Genomic DNA, 19,781 nt, shown 5'->3' on the forward strand with positions numbered 1-19,781 from the left:
ACTCTGCTTCGTCCACGGTGAAAGCCGATCCGGTGAGCCACAGCGCAAAGTTGATGTATTCCCTCAGCGACCAGCACGGATCAGCTCTAGGCATGACAAAGCGGATATCATCCTCTTTTGGAAGGCCAAACGAAGTAGTTTCGCTTTCACAATGAAACACACAGCACCTTCACGACATGGCGGCGGCGGCAACAATACTACAGCGAGAATAAAAGTTACGCCTTCTTTCTTTGTGTGAACATTTGTGTGGCGTTATGCAAATCTTCCCACATCGTGACGTAGACATGTGGGGGCGTGTTGGAACGAGTCGTTTTAGGTAGACGTGGTTGACTCTTAACTTTTATAAAGAATATCTTTGGATTTGAGACTTTAGTCTTTGCAACTTTACAGATCTTCTTTACGCACCAAGAGTTTGTAACACTCCAAAGATAAAGGAAAAATTTAAATCGCATCAATTATGACCCCTTTAATAATCTAAAAATAATTCTACTCACTGTGAGTTATCCTCAGAACAGGAGTGCTAATTAGTGAGAAAGCCAATAGGGACAGACAATAGGAACCAAAAAACAAACAAAAAAATAACTTGAGCTGCTATGCTGGGATTCAGACAACAGTGAGAAAAAGACAGAAGGTTGGAGAGAGAAAGAGAGAGATGAAAGCAGCACAGGTTTATATAAAGCTTAATAGGGGTAATTAAACAAAGTGGGGGCCAGGAACAGAAAGGCTGGGATGACTGGGGTGAGCTGATAGGGGTAATTATTTGTACTGAGTGAAGGTGATTAATTGAGGCTAGTTGTTCAGCTCACTGATGGACCCTCATAAAACGCAGAGTCCATTAGAAGAGAGAGACATGACAGACAGACAGACAGAGAGAGAGAATAACCACAGTACTAGAGGGCTGGAATGACACTTTCACTCTTGACAGGGCACAATCAACCTGACCAGACAGGAAAGAGTTGCTATTTTTTTGTTTCATGATCTGTAAAGTTTCCTCGTAAGGAGAATGCACAGATCTGTATTGCTCCTGTTGTCGCTGTGTGCCGGCTCTCTGGTGACCCATAGTGGTGCGTTCGGGAATCGAAGGCTGTGCGGGACTCAGCTCGTGGAAGCGCTGCTGCTTGTCTGTGGTGACAAGGGTCTCTTCTACCAGCCTGGCAGGCGTATCAGAGAGCACAGTTTCCGTGAGTGCTGTTACGCATGTATTTCTGTGCGATAGATTCAGTCAACATTACAATAAGTCCTAGCCTACTATCCATATTTTTTGTTGAAATTATTTTGCGTAACAAGCATTAAGATAACCCAATCGATGCAAATTAAAGTTATTGGTTAGAAAAAGACAAATTCAATATCACATTGTGTGTGTGTGTGTGTGTCTGTCTGTCTGGTAGAGTTTAAGAGGCTATAATTTAAGAGCGAAGAAAAATAAATTATAAAAACGAACTAAAAACCGATTTTGTTCAGTAATGTATTTGTTTCCATATTTATATTTATACCATATTTATTTATTGCATTTTTTCTATAAAACAGTGCAAGTAAACATATTAAAGGGATAGCTAAAAACTGTCATTAAAATTATGTAATCATACTGTTGTACCAAACCAATATGACTTTCTTTATTCTTTTGAACGCAAAAGAAAATTATATAGAAAAATGTTGGCATCTAGACAATTTTGGTGCCCGCCTGCACAATTACTTCTATTGTTTAGAGGGAAAAAAGAATTACACATTTCTCAAAATATCTTATTTTATGTTCAATAGAAGATAGAAAGTCATACAGGCTTGGAAGAGGGTGAGTAAATTATGACATAATGTTCATTTGTGGGTGAACTAAGCCTTTTAAGTCTGAAATTTAATAGGATAAATTTAAGATATGTTATCAAGCCATTAGACTACTCTTATATAAAAAAGATCTTTTAACATCAAAAGGGCAGACTTTCAGGTGTAACATTTTTGTGGCAGTATCCAATTAAGTCCCTGTAGCCAACCATCCCTGGTCTCCCCATCTATTGAAGAGAGTAACAGAGTAGCCTATTAGACGTTCATTAAGGTCTTTCTGTTTGTATGCGTTGTGTAGAAAATGGAAAAATTAATTTTATACAAGTATGCATGCTACGCCTGTATAGACTACTTTTGAATCCTTTGTAACACTGCTCGTCTTTCAACAGGTGTAAAGATGAGGAACAGCGCCCCCTTCCTGCTGCAGACTGGAGTGGCTGCTCAGAGTGCAGAGATGGGCACCGCCAGAAGCAGTGTTGCAAAGAGAGGCATTGTAGAGCAGTGCTGTCATTTCTACTGTGACTATTATGACCTGGAGAATTACTGTAACACATAGAGAATCTGCTGAATACACGTCGCCTGATAATGACTTGCATTATTTAAGTACTGCAGGTTTGGGATATGGTAGGCCTATTTGGATGATACCATTGACCTAATTATGTAGCTACAGCTGTGAATGAAGGATCACTTTAAATATTACGCATTGGGCATGTTTATGATTAAAATGTTTGCATATATATATATATATATATATATATATATATATATATAAAACGGACTGTTTTTGTTAGTGTTGCACAAAACAAAGGCTAGGATGTTAGAATGTTTATTGTAGGCCTTTATAATTATTATTATATTCCTGTAACTCAAACAGTAAAAGCATGTCACTAGCAACACCAAGGAGATGGGTTTGACTCCCAGGGAATGCTTGAACTGACAAAAGTGCATAGGCCTACATTCAATACAACACAATTCATAAAAAATTAAACAGTATAAAAATAGGCCTACAATACAAAAAAAAATGTTTCAATTGTTTTTGTGTAAACTTTTTTACCTTTCCAAACAATACTGCAGTTTTATTAAAAATTAACCATCACGAATGTGCCAACAGAAAAAAACGAGTTATTATTCAGTTGCATTTAAAACCCAATTTTAAAATCAAATAGTATAGTCATACTATATTATTAAACTATATTGTATTTACTATTTCAAAATCACTTGAGTGCAGGCTCAAAGAATCACCATAGCATATATTTTAGACCATCAAGGATCGACTACATGACATAAATGTTAATGTAATGTGATCATTTAACCCTGACTTACTTGGTAGATTTTCTACTTTCTAATATTTCTCTTTAATTACAAAGACATTTCCATTCGCCTCTGATTTGCATCGTCGCCACACAAGCAGTCTTTGATGAAAAACATCATTTCCCATAAGCCCATGCCGGCAGTTTCACAGAAGGGGAAGCAAAATGGCGGAATCGGATGGGATGGGCCTCTTTTTGTGTTCCTTAAAGAAAGATGTTTCGTGCCTCTGCATGCCGTTTTAAAGTTAACAAAAACATTGTGGCGGTTTTTAGCAGATCATCAGCTTTGGGATTCATCAGCCGGCTCATCTCTGCACTATGAAGGTAAACGGCTCTTATAGCTTGTCTAACTTAGCTAGCCAGCTAACCCCTGTGGATGACAAATTGTAGGTTATAAATTACTGCTGCTAGTGCGAGAAGGTTGCTTAAAATGAAGCACAGATAATTAAAAAGTCAGCTAGTAATACTCGGTGCATTCAGAATGAGACGTATAGTAAGTATTGCTGGTTATTTTATGACAGTTAACAAGTGAGTACATAGGTAGGCAAACACTGCAGTGGAGCACACCGACTAGATAGCATCATACATCAGTTTCATTCACTGCACTGCACGATCAGTGCTGTCACTGGGTCAAGAAGCGAAGACACCGTGTTGAATGTCAATACAGATCAAGCTTTCTCAGTTTACTCGAGTAAGCAAGTTTCCCTGGGTGCTCTTCAAGTTAAAGGTGGAGATTTAATGCAGAAGTAGTTTCCTCTAATCTCTCAGGTATGATTATCATAACGGGTTAAGCTTTATGATGGCCCAGAGCTGGTGTTTCTGATCTAGGCTATTTATAACAATAGTGTTGTCTGCTATGTGTAGATGGGAACAGATGGACAGGCTGAAAAAGACGAAGGAGAAATTGTGCCAGGCAAGGTAAGTGTCATATCATCTTGTTAATGCAGGAGCAGGTTGGACAGTCACTGTGATCATATATGTATTATAGACCATAAGATTAAGATTCAGCATGCACAGCACTCTGCTGAATACGCTTAATGTCTTCTGTCTTGTCTTCTTGTAGTCACAATCTGAACAATGTCCTGATGAAGAGGAGGAAGTGGAGTCTAAAGCAGACAGAAGGACAGTTGGCTTAAGATGTTTCCAAGGAAACCGAGAGACCTCAGAGGATGAGCCTAGTGAACTGGTAAAATTTAGTTTATTTATTTAGTTCAGTCCTGTTACATGCTTTGTCTGGCTGTTATTTTTTAAATTGGTCACCCTTGAACCAATTAATTTGTTACACTCTTGTAGGGGGCTGCTGTTGTTACTTCCTCTGAGCCTGTATTTCTTGTGCCTCAGCTCAACTCACAACCTCAGTACCTGGACTGGTAAGTGCTTACTTCAGCACATAAAGTTAAAAATTGAACTTGATAGCACCAGCATTTGACTTGGTTTGCTTTTTATTTACTTTGAGGGATGTGAGTGTTGTGTCTCATTGATGTGCTTGTTGAAAGCTATAAAGGAATGTTTAATCGTCTTTGAAAGGTGCTGGCCTATAAAGGCAAAGCATAGTACACATTTTATCAAAATTTTGTTATGACCAGAACTGGGTCCATTAGACTATGATCTGTCCTGTGACAAACAGGTTTAGATTCAGAGCTTCAGGTATATGATTGAGTGTGGAAGATTACATCAGATCAAACAAAATTCAGTCAATCAATCTGTTTCATTGTTGGTGTATTTCATTGCGTATTTCACTGGTGCATATTCTCTTTGTATGGGAGAGTAATCAGATGTTGTTGTTTTTTTTTGTATTGAAATGTTATTTTTTCTGAATTTGTTGTCATTTTAATATTTATAAACATGTATTTTGCTTTGGCACTTTAACATTATTACTTTAAAATAAATGTTAATAATATTTTGCATCATTTTTATTTTTTGTCTCAGGGACAGTGAAAATGTCAACAGTGCAAGTAACATTTTGAAATACTGGCTTGACCGGGTCAGACAGAAAATAACTTTATTGTTGAGGCCTTTTTTGTGTTAAAAAACTATAAACTTTCTTATATTTTTTTCTTCTCCTTTAGTGACTTTGATGTGGAGCTAACAGCAGAAGTGAAAGTCGAGAATGGCGCATCTCTTGCTTTGTTGACATTTGTTACCCCAAATCTTGGTTACCAGAAGCCAGGTAGGTTCAAGTCCATAGCTTGCCTAAGATAATGTAAATAGCACTGTGTGATCAAACTAATTCCTTTATTTTCGTTGTCTTTCTTAGGATCCTTCTTAAATGGAAATTTTCTCTTCCCACCATCTTTAAAGAAAAAGAGAGTTTCTATAGACAGTTTTTTGCCTTCAGGCTCTTTTCCTGGATTTTACTCAAGTGTAACTCACGCCCCAGGACTGGCCTGTTCCCTCAAAAACTCTGATAGGGTCATAGAGATTGCCAAAAGCCCTCTCCCCTCATCACCCTCCAACTCACCATCATCTCCTTCATCTGCTCCCTCTTCCCCCTCCTCCTCCCCCTCATCTTCATCTCCTGGTGGAATGGGTACAAACTACCGTGAGGATGAGGACAGAGGCAATGCTGGAGACAGCAGGGTCAGCAAAGGAACTGGAGACTTTGTGTCATCCACTTCGTCCTCTTTGGTGCCATCGTCAATGCCTGTGCCACCTTCTTCCTCTAATCCCTCACTTCATGCATCTTCATCATTCACATATCCATGCAATGATGGACAGAGGGAGAGTTTAGAGAATGACATATATGACCCCTTTCACCCAACAGAGGGTGAGGGGGAGAGAGACCAGGTGTCCACTGAGGATGAGGAGGAAGAGGTTGATAAGTATGATCCATTTGAACCGACGGGTTCTCCAGCCTCTGAAACAGAGGAGGAAAAAAGATGTGTGGATGAGGAAAATGAAGGAGGAAGCAGCATTAATAGTGACGGGAATGTTGCAAAAGCTGATAGAGTGTTGGAAAAGGAGACACCTGCTGGCACAGAGGGGGGTCATCCAGATTCAACAGAAATTGACGCTCCATCTTCAATGTTCAATAATAGACCTTTAGATCTCAACAGCAATCGATCCATCAAAGACAGAATAAGGGAACAAGGAAAAAATCAAAGAGAACGGGGAACAGACTCTGAACACTCTGAGATAGAAGAAGGAGAGATAGTGGGAGCCAATGAAAGAGGAAGAGAACAAGTGATTGAGAGAAGGAGGGAGGTGTTGCTTCCAAGCAGTCCCTCTTACCTTCAAACGGGTGTCCCAAAACCTGAGAGGATCTTACGGGTTTTAGAGGGTGATGGGTTTGTATCTGTCTGTGCTGATGAAGAATGGGAGAGGGAGCCAGTGGCTTCTGTGGGTGTCGGAGATCTGAGACGAAAACTGACAAGTAGGAGGAAAGAGAGGTTCAGATCATGCCCTTCTTCTGCATCCATATCACCACCACCTGTCCCTGTTTTGCCTTTGCCCTCTCCTTCCTTTTCCAATTCTCCACCTCTGTCCACTGATAAAGGGAGTCGCAAATCCTCCAAGAGTTCAAAGGACAGGGATAGACGCAAGCGGAAAGAGGGAAGAGTAGAGAAGGAAAAAAGGAAAAAAAGGAAAGAAGAAAAGGAGTCAGGTGACGGTAAAAGAGAAAGCAAAGAGAGGGACAGTGAAAAAAGGAGTGTAAAAGAGAACAAAGACAAGGATAGAGGGAGAAGTAGCCGAAGTGATAGCCACAAGAGGAAAAAGAGACGCAGGAGCACTCCAGAACATTCCTCCCGCTCCCACTCCCAGAACGCCTCACGACACACACACAGTCGCAGATCCTGGTCTAGCCACTCTGAGGATCGCCACAAAGATAGAGACAGAGATAAAGAGCGGGAAAGAGAGCCAGAAAGGAACCATGAAAGAGAAAGGGACCGGTGGCGAGATGACAGGGATAGAGAGCGAGACAGAGACTCCAGAAGAAGAGATGAACGATGGCGAGATGGGGATGATGATATCAGGAGGTCAAGCAGCCGAGAGAGAGGCCGTACAAAGAGGAGCAGAGGAAGCAGTGACAGGAGAGACAGAGAGAAAGAGATGGTTAGAGAAAGAGATCGAGACAGGGACGGGAGAAGAGATATTAGACCTGTTGTACCCCCGTCCATTCAGGATCTCAATGGCTCTGATCTTTTTGCGATCAAACGTACCATCACCGTTACCACCACTACAACAACCACCACAGTACCAGGTTCACCACCCCATAGCCAACGGCGCTCCCGCAGCCGATCCCATAGCTCGGACAAACCTTGTAAGAGGAAGAAGAAACGAAGGAGACAATCAGATGAAGAGGAAAGAAAGGACGAGGAGCATAGGAGCAGGTCCCGACCCACCTCCCTCACACCTCCTCGTTATCATGGATATGAGTCAGACCGACTCTCGGATCGTCCTGAGGTAGACATGCTCTCTTTGGATGGGGAAGCACTGGATTCAGACTACCCTTCTCTAGAGGACTCACCACTACTTCCTCCTCCTCCTGAGCCCCCTCTACCCAGTCCTAAAATTAAATCCGGAGCACCCAAAACTAGCCAACATCATCTAAAGAAGAAATCCAGATCTAGCAAGACAGTTGGTCAGTCTGAATCCACCTCCTCCTCTTCTTCTCATAGACCAAAAGCCAAAATTAAAAACCTTCTGTCATCTCTCTCACCACCTCTTTCTGCATCCTCAGGCAACACCACCTCCCTTCATCCTACAGCGTCCTCATCCACTACTAAACGAGGACAGAAAACCGTTAAGGAAAAAATAGGGAAGAAGGATGGCGGGCGTTCTGGCAGGTCCAAGAAGCTCAGTGGTGGTAGCAGAAAGGGTAAGCTCCAGTCTAAAGTCTCTGTCCTGGTTCGTGAGGGTGTTAGTAGCACAACTGGGAACTCTGGGAAGTTGGGCCTTGACCTTATTGGACCTGGTGGTGTTGTAAGTGGAGCTTCAGGGCCCTCAGTTGTTGGTGGGTCTATTGCTGTGGTTTTCCGCCGAGACAATGAGAGCCGATCACCGTTTCTTAAGCCCTGCTCAGAGACACTGGCTCGTCCAGGGAGAGGCAAAGACCCAAGCAAAACTGGGAAACAACGCAACATACTCGGGCCTCCGTCATCAACAAATCTGAGTGGACTAAAGTCAAAGAAAGCCAAGCCAAGCTCTGCTACATCCACGTCTTCATCTGCCTCTTCCCCAACTTCCTCTTTAGCAGCGAAACGTAGAAGAAGGCCTGGAAAGAAGCCCAGAGAGAAAGGGATAAGTGTGGATGGAAGTATTTCTAAAGGCATTAATAATAATTGTAGCACGGTTGGTGGTGGTTGGCCGGGAGTAACAACAGAAATGCAGCCTTTGGTTGGGGTTGGATCCAAGCCATCCAGTCCTCCTTCAGCTCTTCCTGGTCCCATTCCCTCCTCCTCTTCATCATCCTCCACTTCCTCTTCAGCAAGTATCCTTCCTCCATCTTCCTCACCACCACACACATCCCCATTGTCTTTGCCTCCGTCTCGAGATACTAGGGAGTCATCCCCAGACTCTCAAACTGTTGATAGTAGCTGCAAGACACCAGAGCCTTCATTCCTCTTGGAGGAGGGCCCTGGTCAGTCCAAAGCCTTGTCTCTCACACCCTCAAAGTCCCCTGCCAGCCCTCCCGGTATGCTGTCATCACAGATCAGGAGCGATACCATAACTCAGTTCAGTTCCAGTGCTAAGCCTCTCCCACCAGATGATCAGAAGGGCTCACCACCATGCTCTACTTCAACAGCTTTGGTGTCGGCCTCCGTCTCTCATTCCAGTGCTCCTCTGGCAAATGACCCTTCTTCATCCTCCTCTTCTTCAGTGTCCTCATCTTTAGTTAGCAAGCAACCAGCACCTCCACCTCCCCCCCCATCAGCTCCGCCATTACCCTGGAGTCTACAAACTGGAGTGGACTGCACTGCTGGAGGTGTTTTAGCATGTGAGTATTTATTGCATGATTTTTAAGTAATTCCCTTCCGACATGCATTTTGAATGTATAGTGGGATTAGAATGTCATAATGTTCTGCTGTTAAATCCCTTTTCAGTGACAGCTCTCCTCTTCAAAATGGAGGAGGCCAATATAGCCAGCAGAGCCAAAGCACAAGAGTTCATCCAGGCCACAAGTCAGGTAAAATCTGTGATATTATTATGGGGTGGTCACATTACACTTTTCGTTCCATTGACTTCCATTCATATGAATGCAAATTCAGGAGACCAGAAAATGGATGCTCATGTGAAGAAGTTTCCAAAGTTCTAGTCATGTGAATTCTGATCTGCAAGTTTGTATCATTGAAGACATGGCCAATAGAAGATCGATACATCACAGCGTGACCTCTTAGCTGATTTAAAAAAAAAAATCACATTAAACCTGTTGTTTTGCAATGTTACATAAAAGTGGAGTAATTGTGCATTTTTAAAAATGAGTGTGACATCATATCTCGTCGGTTGCGGAGTCTGAAAAAGGTTTGTATACTTTAAAGTCTAGTGTGACTGCCCCTTTACTATTATTTTATATAATGTTGTTTTGCCTTATAAATGCACAATGATTCCAGAATAATTCTGTATCCTGTTTTAAAGCAGCTCTACCAGAGGCCTTAAGTCTAGCTGATTGACCGTTTCAATCGCTATTGACTGAGAAGTAAATTAATTAACTTACTTAAAAGTGTAATAAAATTGTAAGATTCTCCACTTTCATTTTACACAGATTCTCTCTCAGGCCAATCAGAACCAGGCACAGCCACACCCTCCTTCATCATCCTCATCTGTCTCATCACAAGTTCCTCCACCTCCATCACATGCTCCACCCCCAGGACCCACTCCTGCACAGTTTATTCTCCACAGCTCTGTCCCATTGGTTGGCTGCACCAAAACTCCTCCTCCACACTTTCTCCCTGGACTCTCAATGGGTGGAGGCTGTGCTCAAACTCCACCGCCTCCATTGCCAGTGCCAACAGGTGGCAGTGAAACGGGCTGGGATAGTGACAGTAAAGACCCTGACAAGGTAACAGCAATTCTTTTAACATCGTTCTCTCTCCGTTTCACCCCATAGGTCTTGTAGACAAACATCGAATTCCTTTCGTTCTATACATTTCTATATTTCTGTAATTAGGTCTGCAAAAAGAGTAGAAGTAATTCAATTAAACAATTCAAGGTGCATTGAAGTTGAATAATTTTAAAGTCCAGTTGCAATGTGAATGCAAAGATAATGGTTTTTGATTTTAGGTTCAGTTCTATTGGCAGCAGGATTGGTCAAACATTAATCTAAAAACAGTTTAAGGACAAAATATATTGTTTTCTTGCTTTCAGTGTTTTTATGTATTTTTGTTCTATTTGTTTGGAAATCAGAGCAGCAATAAGAGAAGTTAAAGGTTTATCATGCTGCAGTTCAAAACATTGACAAATAATTATTTTTTTTTGGCCAAACCATGCAACCCTATCTATAACAATCTAAATCAAATACTTTTGATTAGTATCTGAAGAAGCTCCACACCCAGGAGAGGGCAGTAGAGGAAGTCAAATTGGCCATCAAGCCATACTACCAGCGTAAAGACATCAACAAAGACGAATACAAGGATATCTTAAGGAAAGCTGTGCACAAGGTAAATGTAACTCAAGAAAGCCTTGATTTGCAGCACACAATATAGTGCTAATAAATATATAGAAAGCATGACTAAATCTGTCTTTACCTCACAGATTTGTCACAGCCGGACAGGTGAGATAAACCCAGTTAAAGTGAGTAACCTGGTCAAGCTCTATGTCCAGAGGTACAAGTATTTTAGAAAGCACGGCCGCAAGATGGATGAGGAGGAAAAAGAGGACAGAGAGTCTGCCTCAATGCATTCCTCAACATGATTGGACAAAGACTGTTTATTTCTCTCCAGCTGGTTGAACAAGTTTGCAAAATCTCCTCCCCTGCACGTGTTTGGGCCCACCATGGCTATTGAGTGACAGTCGTTTGTTATATTGCTCTGTTCCCCCTATGTGTTGACATCATGTAAACTTAAGTACTCCACCCCCCTTCCTGTCTCTCTTTCTTGTCTTGCTATGAATATAGAATGTGGTATGATATACGGTGTACTGAAACATTCTAAAGTATACACTCGAGAGGGAGAGAAAGATGGCACACACACTTTCTTACACATAATGTTCAAACTGTATATACTTTTAAGTACACTACATAGGTGTTCTTCCTTCCTCTCTCCCTTTCAGAGAAGGGTGCACATTTTAAATAGCAAGCTAGCTTACACATTTATTACTATTGAGATTTTGAGTGTGAAAGAATGAATGAAAGAACTGAGAACAGTGTTAACGTTCCCCTGTCAGATTTTCTTTAAAACTAGGATTGCAAGTGCAACCTCATTCTTCTTACTGCGTCAGAGAGCATTCATTTGTAGAGGTGCTACTCAGACACGTGAAACTCTTTCAGATTTTGAGATAGCTGTGGAATGGAGGATATTTATCGCTTCCATCTTATAGGACAGTGAATGTGTTTATACATGGAACAGACTGATGTTTGAGGACGTTTGGTTAGTTTTTGATTTTTACTTCAATTATAAACAGCTGAAATTTAAAAGTACTCTGACAAAATGTCATCACCTAGCTAGAAAATTAGTTTTACCCCATCGAAGCTTCACATAATATAACTGAGTTGGCAGAAGACAGTCAATGGAAGAGGTACTACTGTGTGTATATGAATGGTTGAGATAAATGCATGCATGGTTTTATTTGTACTGAAGGAAACTGCAGTGATTTTGAAGGTCACATGAGAGATAAACTTGTGCCCTAACTTCCAGATGAAGATGTCTGATTCTCTTCTTAATCAAACCAACAGTTTTCTGCTAAAAGCTTCATAAGCATAAAAGCAGGAGTTCAACATCATTTGTGACTTGTTTATTTCTCCCAATTTTAGGTGTATGTATAATTTGCTATCTAAAAGCTTGCCCTATTATTGCCCTTGATTACTGTGAGTTATAAACTAAAACCTTATATAGTACAGACGTTACAGTTTCCCTCTTTACTTTTATAACAATAAGTTGTTATGCAATAGATGATGACTGCAAACAAACTGACAAATGTGCATATTTAAAACAAATCAAATGTGCAATGTAACTACCTCAGGTATCATACACGCTAAGAATAAAAAACAGATGATGTCCTGGCATAAAATTAACTGTACATTTTCAGTTAAATTGACTGAATTTTCATTTAACTATTAGAATATAATGCAATGCATAATTCAAAATAGGGTTAAAACACCGGTTTAAAAAAAATTTGAAATTTCCTTCATATTAACACAATTCGTCGATCTGGAGTGCAAAAAATGGGCTGTGTCTGACGTGGTCTAAAACTTGCTCCTTCACATCCTGTGCCATGTCTGAGATGTGCCGACTTATTGAGCTGTCAGAGAGTGGAACAGAATCGATCTTAGAAGCCGCTGCCTCTCCTAGCATCACGGAACATAGGTCTTTTGCTGCCGGCATAATTAACGTCTCTCCAATGGTATGTGCTTTGCCTGCCTTGGCAATACGCAATGCAACGCGATATGAAGCTTCAGTGGCCTTTCCATTTAATTTGACAAAATCTTCCACAATTTTTTTCTGACCTTGAAAGGTTTGAAGTTTTCTCTGGAAAAATTCTGGAGGTTTTCCTGCTACCTCAACATGCTTGGTTTCAAGGTGTCGCCGAAGTTTTGCGGGCTTCATGCTGTCATTAGCCAAAATATCTTGACAAACCACACATAAAGGTCGTGGTTCATCAGCTGGTCCTGTCCACGTAAACCCTTAACTCAAATACTGATCATCATATTGTCTTCTTTTGGGTTTAAGCCCTGAAGTTGAAGGCTTTGAATCGGGGGGTCTCAGAAACTGCTCCATTGTATTATTAGGCATATACATATTGGCGGGCTTGTCAAACAGCAGCGAATTCACAGCTACGGCCTTCTGGGTGAATAAATGTTTCTCATATTTCTGACTTATTTTTTTTGTATCGTTTAAATAAAAACATTTATATATAATAAAAAATACATATAATAATTTAACTCAATAATTATATTTTTAATTTATTATAATTTCCCCGCGCCTCCCCTGACATGCTCTGGCGCCCCCCTGGGGAGGCGCGCCCCACACTTTGAAAACCCCTGCATTACTGTATACTGTATATGTACTGTATACAGTATTTCCTTCATTAAATTGTGGTGGAAGCGAAATATTTATTGCAAAGTGTGAACATTCTCATATCTTCATCACGTGTTGAATTAGTGCATTTCATTTAGACATGTACCAATTATACTAATTCCATACTCAATTTTAAAATTAATCGGGACATTCCTGTAATAGCCTACCGAACATTCTTATAGGCTATTCCCATCATATGGGTTTATATATTTTGACAAAAATACTTAGCCTAACTCACAAATTTTTAAGATTTAAATCGTTGTTGTTTTTTTATCACAACATATTACAGGTATATTATAAATTATTCATTCAGTCATGTAATATCCTTTTTTAGTTAATAGTAGCTCTTTTTTTCCTTACTATTATTAATAAGCTTACTTTCTAAATTTCATTCCTCTTTCTTTCTAGAGAGAGAGAGTACATACCCTAAAAACCATTATGACAGCAATGACCGATTCTTTAAAATTTTCAAACACACCGGCATTTCTGTTTTACTAATAATCTCGCGACCATTGGGAAAATGAATAGCCTTAATATTTGAATCTTGCCGGTGAGAGCTTAAAGGGGTCATATGATGCTTTTTTAAAGATCATTATTTTGTGTATTTGGTGTAACAGAATATGAAAACTTGAAATCGCATCATATGACTCCTTTAAGACCTATCCAATTTACTAAACTTCCTGGTACTTCAGTCAAACCGGCATAACTGGTCACGCCGAAATTACATTTTAAGGTCAATAGTAGCCTACTTCAAAAAGACCCGCCTGCAGGGACGTGGAAATGTGGAAACCTTTTCTCATAACCAGAAGTATCCGGTTTTCAACAGCCTACATAACGAAATAATATAGCGGGAGTCTGTAAACGTAAACTTAGGCTACCGATGTCTTTGGTTACAAATCACAGCTTATCTGCAAATGTGTGGGTTAAAACAATGTGGAAACTCTTATCGTATTCTGCTACTACTCTTATCAAGCCCGCATATTTATTTTCCCTGCCCTCACCGCCCACAACTGTTTGTTTCAAGTACAGACCATCGTGAGCTTGTGCTGGAATGCGTCCAGGGGAGCTCGCGTGAGACTTGTAGTGTGGGCGGGGCTTTCAAATTTAGGGCTTTAGAAAAAGTTTCATTGAATATCTCGGGAATCTGGTTGATGGCAAACTAGAGCACCATTGAATCTAGACTCCCCATGGAGCTCATCTGAAGAATAATTGATCCCTAATAAGCCTACACTCTAAGACGGACAGATGATCAAAATGAAGAAAATTGAGAAAGAGAATGAAGGCGGTGGAGGGGAGAGAAAATCCGAAAAAGATCAGGTGTGTTTGATACATTATTAATGTAAATAGTGTTGTTTGGCAATACATCACGTAAAAATATTCACCTAAATATTTCTCAGTAAGGAAGTGGGATGGCAGTAATTTTTTTTAATTGTTCATGCTTTGTCAAGTTCATATTGAGTAATATTTATTACTATTAAATGTACTAAACGTTTAAAACGAGGAGGCTTTCCATACTACACGTAGAAAGCGCTAGTTAGTTAGAAGAAACTCTTAAAATGACAAATGATTGATAATAGTCCTGTATCTATAGACACTGGAAAAACAACAGATGTCTGGAATCAGGATTTTATGAGTGCAGGCTTACACCTATACACTTGTAAAAAGTTGAATGAAAAAGCTTATTTTTCCCAAGTTATTCCATGTTTCCATACCATAGTTCCTTTTCGAACGGTCCCTCCCGTTGCGTTAATGCGCTTATGGGGAAACTCTTGTTTACTCTGGTAGGCTACTGTTTGTGTAGCTGCAGGAACCAATGTCGCTTCAACCCGCCAAAAGGGGAGGAGCCGACCTCTATATAAGTCTGCTCTGAGCGCCATTTTGTCAGAATTTTTCTCCTTCTGCACAAAGATCATGACCTCGCTGACATGAAGAAGGAAGAAGCTCTCAGCTCAGCCTGCTGCTCACCGCCATAGAAGGAGCCCCCGGCAGCAGAAGAAGTCAAAAGCTTTCCCCTGCGGCCATTCGGCACTATAAGACCAAATTTCCAAGTAAATTTCCTGTTGAAAATGTCACTCTGCGAGTGTAGCTCATGCGAGGGTTGCAGACGGACACAGTGAGTGCGTCGCCTGTCTGGGCAGTGCCTACGCAGAGGCTGTGCTCACTGAGATGGCATGCTCTCACTGCAAGAGCATTAGTCCCACCCTTCATCTGAGGAGGAAGCCACCGTGGATGACTCCATGTCATTAAGAGTGCTCCGGGGCTGGGCTTGCAGAGCGGCTTCATTCTGCACTTGCTTATAGCACAACGCTATTGGACACGTTCCCCATAAAGCGGGATTTATCCTTTTGCCTGGCTTCGCTCCGCGAGCCTCTGCTGACTGCGCGCTCACCTTCCCAGACGGACGAGGCTTTTATACTTGTAGCGTTCGCTGTTGTACTATTCTTTGAAACGACAGGGGGCGACGAGGAGTAATTGTCCTCTAAAACCATCGGGAATCACCGGTGAGAACAAGTAATTTGCCGGTACAAGACTTCTCGCGTGATGAATGAGTTGATGAATTAATAATTTCTTTATGTACAAACTGATTAAAACAATCTTAAACTATTGGCTTTATTTTCCATTAGACACAACACAACTTTAAGCAAATAGTGTGTAAATAGTATCTAAATTAATTCTAATTCTATTTTTATACAATAAAAATAAAACGTACTTCAAATAAAAAGCCTTGGACAAACTATGCAATAAAAACTACGCATTGTTTTCCGTCAAAGCGTCAAAAAGCACCTGATGGAGTTTGAACTTCACATCAAACTGCTTCTGTTTCACACAAATGCCGGCACAGACGTGTATGTTCGGCTAGAATCGCCCTGAACTCGTGCATCTTTGGATGCAGAGCTGCGCAAAAAGTTAAAAAAAATGCCGTGCACACTACCACGCGAAATGAGTTTGCGCGCACTCAAAGCGAACTTCCGCCAACACTGCAATGACGTCATATTTGCCGTGCGCACCCAAGCGAACTTGTGGACGCGTCGAGTATAAATCAGCCGTTCTGCGTCGGAACTACGCCGTAGGCTATGCATCAGTTTTCATTTATTCTTCTGCGTTGTTGTCCGCGTTGATGTGCAGTACACATGCAAACCGCTAGTCTGCAGTGTCCATGGGCATGTTGCTGGTGTAACCCGCAGTACCACGGCAAAAGCCGAAGAAGAAGCGGCTTGTCGGAGAAGCATTATAGCCGTGACGGCGGCAAATAAATGCGTATGCTACGGTGTAGGTTCGACGCAGAAGTATAAATTGGGCTTAAGCGTGTCAATCCAATGGGAGAGACCTTTCGAAAGGGAACGCTCCGGTTACTGCTGTGCTATAAGACTGCGCATGAATCGATGATTGCTTCAGTTGAAAGATTCTGACGAAATGGCGATCAGAGCCAACTTATGAAGAAGCTGGCTACTCCCACTTTGGTGGGTTGAAGTGCCATTGGTTCGTGCAGCTACACGAACGTGAACAAACCAGACTTCAGTACCAGAGTAAACAGGAGTTTCCCCATAAGCGTCTCAACGCAATGCTCGTTCACTTATATCAGGGAACCGAGGTTACATTAGTAACTGGAAGGTTTGAAATGTTCTTGCGCTGCTGCGTATTTGTTTAGTAGACACTTTTATCCAGGGGACAGAGAACAATATAAGCAGAAGCATTTTATCAAAGGCAGAGTCCTGCTGCCACTCCTAATACGTTTCAATAAGTATCCACCTTAATAGTTAAATGCATTAGGAAATGTATTTTAATATGCAACAACTGTAAGGTAATGCAAATGTAATGACTGTTTTAATGGTCTTTCCAATCAGGTTTGGATTGTCTCTGATGTTGCTGAGGAAAGTCAGATGAAATGATTAACCAAACCTTCTTAATTTAAAGCAACATATTAAAGTTATAAGCTTGTTTAACTGTTTTTTGGGACGAAGATGGGGAGGCCTACATATACAGTGGGTACGGAAAGTATTCAGACCCGCTTAAATTTTTCACTCTTTGTTATATTGCAGTGGTCTGAATACTTTCCGTACCCACTGTACATACATAGGCTACGTATACATAAACACATACAGTATATATATTTTGTCTGTTCTATAAGATGTTTACATTTAAGATATGTGAGAACATTCTCTGTGTTCTATGTATTATTCATTTCACTGTATTGCTATTTTATAGTTCTCAAAATGAAAAAGCAATTCACAAGGTCATTAAATGCATGAAATAAAAAATTAAATGTTGTATATTTATAAAATATATTAAATAAAAATATACACAATATTATAGGAGAATGAAATTAAAAAATAAAAAGAGCAATAAAAAATCAAGATGAAAATGGATATTAGCATGTTAAAAGTGAAAACATTGTCAAACTACAGAGCTTGTATGTTTTGTGTTATGCTGAATTATCATCCATTATAAGGTACATTATAGCTCTTGTGTTGGATAAACAAACATGCTGTTTGTAGTTCTGAAAACAAGTTGACCTTGTTCATTTAATTTTAGCAACCTAAGAAGATAAGAAGTCTTTCTCTTTGTATTTTGTTTCAAATGTTCCTAAAGGGTTGATTATTATCTCAGCTCAGCATCTGTTTTAATAATCAAAACTTTGAGACCGTTTTTTAATTATATTTTAATATTTATTTTCTATGTAATCTAGGCTATATTTGGGTTCACAAATAAGCTTAGTTTCATGCATTTCACACATTACAACATTTCTTTGGAAATTATTTTGCCATTAGTTCTCCTCAGTCACTGACTGTGAAAGGAAAGTAACCGGACCTGCATGTGAAAATGTCTGACTCATGCTTTACTGTGTAATGTCTGTGTTGTAGAGCTGGATCCCAAAGATGATTAAAAAGAGAGTGTGCACCACCTTTGTGGAGGACTCATCCAGGTACAACTGCCATTTTCCATTTTCTCTTGCATTCAGATTTACTAACGTATGCAGAAAACTATTCAGTCCTTTCATAGTCTCATTTGAAATAGACATTGATCTTCTGGTAATATGATCTGAGCCGTTAAGTAGCTGATTTGGTAATGGAGGGTGGGTCAACAAATGAATGAAGGTGAACTTCTAGCCATTTGTCAACACAGTATATTTTCTCTGTCCATTTCCCATTTACAAGCGATTGTTATGTAATGATTCACAATAGGGTTTGGACAGGTACTGTTTTCATTTAATTTAGTAATTTAAGTGGTGATGTGTACATTGTGTGACATGCAGTTTAACTTCAGCTATTAACGTCTTCATTTGATTAATTAATTGTAACATGAATGACGCACACACACACACACACACAAAGGATATTGATTTCTTTTTTCTCTTTATCTGAAATGATGGCTTGAATTGGAAGAATATGAGAATTCTGAACCCACTGAAACCTGTTTTGACAGTTCTCTCTCTCTCTCTCTCTCTCTCTCTCTCTCTCTCTCTGTCTCTCTCTGTGGCAGTAATGGGGTTTTGTGCCAGTGTGGTGGAGCACAGGAACTTCATGCATCCATAACGGCTGGTGATCATGTGATCAGCCAGTGGGACAGTGAACAACACACCTCTGAATACCCCACTGATGCCTTTGGACAGCTGGAGTTTGCTGGAGCTGGACGCAGAAACAGTCCAGTGGGTGTCTTGCTTTCTTTTACACCTGCTCAAGCACGCACAATCACAGTTACTGTAATTTAGAATATGAACTCTATCTGACAATACAACTATGATAAATTGGTAATACTTTACAGTGAGGTTTTATTCGTTGAAGAAATTACTAAAAACTCACTGCGCCTTAACAAAAAGTACAAAAACGCAAATGCAGTGATTAAAACCACAGCTTTACTGAGGAAATTCCATGGACAAAAAAGAACCATTGTCTATTGTCAAAAGTATAGCCATGTATGAAGCAGAGCTCACACAGAAGTTGTTTTCAAACCAAGCAGTTTTCTGTTGGTTAATGTGGTGAATTCAAAAGACCAGCTGAATCCATTGCAAAATCTTTGTAGGGAAATCTTTTGTCTTCACTAGAAATTCATGATCACCTGGATTCCTTTTGAAATGATTGGATTTTGCCTTTGAAAATTTGCTTAACAGTGGTAAATGAGATCTTAACAATGAAGGAGCAGTTTTACAGCATTTATGTCTTCTTGTTTATTAACAAGAAGTCTATTAATAAATAAACAGTAACTTAAATTAAAATGTTTTTCATTGTTAGTTTGTGATGTCTAAAGCATTAACTATTGTTAACAAATTGTAAAGTGTTACCAATTAATTTTCTTGAGAATGCATTTTTTTTAAAGGGGTCATATGATGCGATTTCAAGTTTTCCTTTCTCTTTGGAGTGTTACAAGCTGATTGTGGATAGATAAGATCCCTGAAGTTGCAAAGACTAAAGTCTCAAAACCAAAGAGATATTCTTTATCAAAGTTAAGACTCTGCCACACCCCCCTAAAACGGCTCGTTCTAACACGCCCCCACATATCTACCTCACTATGTGGAAATATTTGC

At 40.2% G+C, this 19,781-nt stretch overlaps 3 protein-coding genes across 4 annotated transcripts in view; all 3 read left to right on the top strand.

Moving 5' to 3' along the window:
• The first annotated feature begins 874 nt into the window (after positions 1-874).
• On the top strand, positions 875-2,479 carry LOC107554113 (insulin). The gene is made up of 2 exons (XM_016236512.1): positions 875-1,181; positions 2,166-2,479. The coding sequence occupies exons 1-2, from the start codon at positions 1,004-1,006 to the stop codon at positions 2,330-2,332; spliced, it is 345 nt and encodes a 114-aa protein (XP_016091998.1). The 5' UTR covers positions 875-1,003; the 3' UTR covers positions 2,333-2,479.
• Positions 2,480-3,235: 756 nt separating this feature from the next.
• On the top strand, positions 3,236-12,263 carry LOC107554099 (splicing factor, arginine/serine-rich 19-like). Of its 2 annotated transcripts, XM_016236484.1 has the most exons (11): positions 3,236-3,410; positions 3,951-4,004; positions 4,150-4,272; positions 4,380-4,456; positions 5,156-5,256; positions 5,344-7,668; positions 7,768-9,024; positions 9,131-9,213; positions 9,790-10,086; positions 10,556-10,684; positions 10,779-12,263. In XM_016236484.1, exons 1-11 carry the CDS (start codon positions 3,405-3,407, stop codon positions 10,935-10,937), a joined length of 4,611 nt encoding a protein of 1,536 aa, XP_016091970.1. In that variant the 5' UTR covers positions 3,236-3,404; the 3' UTR covers positions 10,938-12,263. The 2 variants fall into 2 exon arrangements, with proteins under 2 accessions (XP_016091970.1, XP_016091969.1); XM_016236483.1 differs by having other exon boundaries at positions 5,344-9,024.
• Positions 12,264-14,393: 2,130 nt separating this feature from the next.
• trpm4a (transient receptor potential cation channel, subfamily M, member 4a) overlaps positions 14,394-19,781 on the top strand; it is a 26,522-nt gene continuing 21,134 nt past the window's right edge. Inside the window, exons 1-3 of the mRNA XM_016236485.1 lie at positions 14,394-14,575; positions 18,121-18,182; positions 18,740-18,905. Coding sequence (XP_016091971.1) covers positions 14,504-14,575; positions 18,121-18,182; positions 18,740-18,905 — 300 coding nt within the window. The 5' untranslated portion in view covers positions 14,394-14,503. The remainder of the gene's footprint in view (positions 14,576-18,120; positions 18,183-18,739; positions 18,906-19,781) is intronic.

This window comes from Sinocyclocheilus grahami, unplaced genomic scaffold (assembly GCF_001515645.1).
Source record: "Sinocyclocheilus grahami isolate Dianchi unplaced genomic scaffold, SAMN03320097.WGS_v1.1 scaffold491.1, whole genome shotgun sequence".
NCBI classification, from domain to species: Eukaryota; Metazoa; Chordata; class Actinopteri; order Cypriniformes; family Cyprinidae; genus Sinocyclocheilus; species Sinocyclocheilus grahami.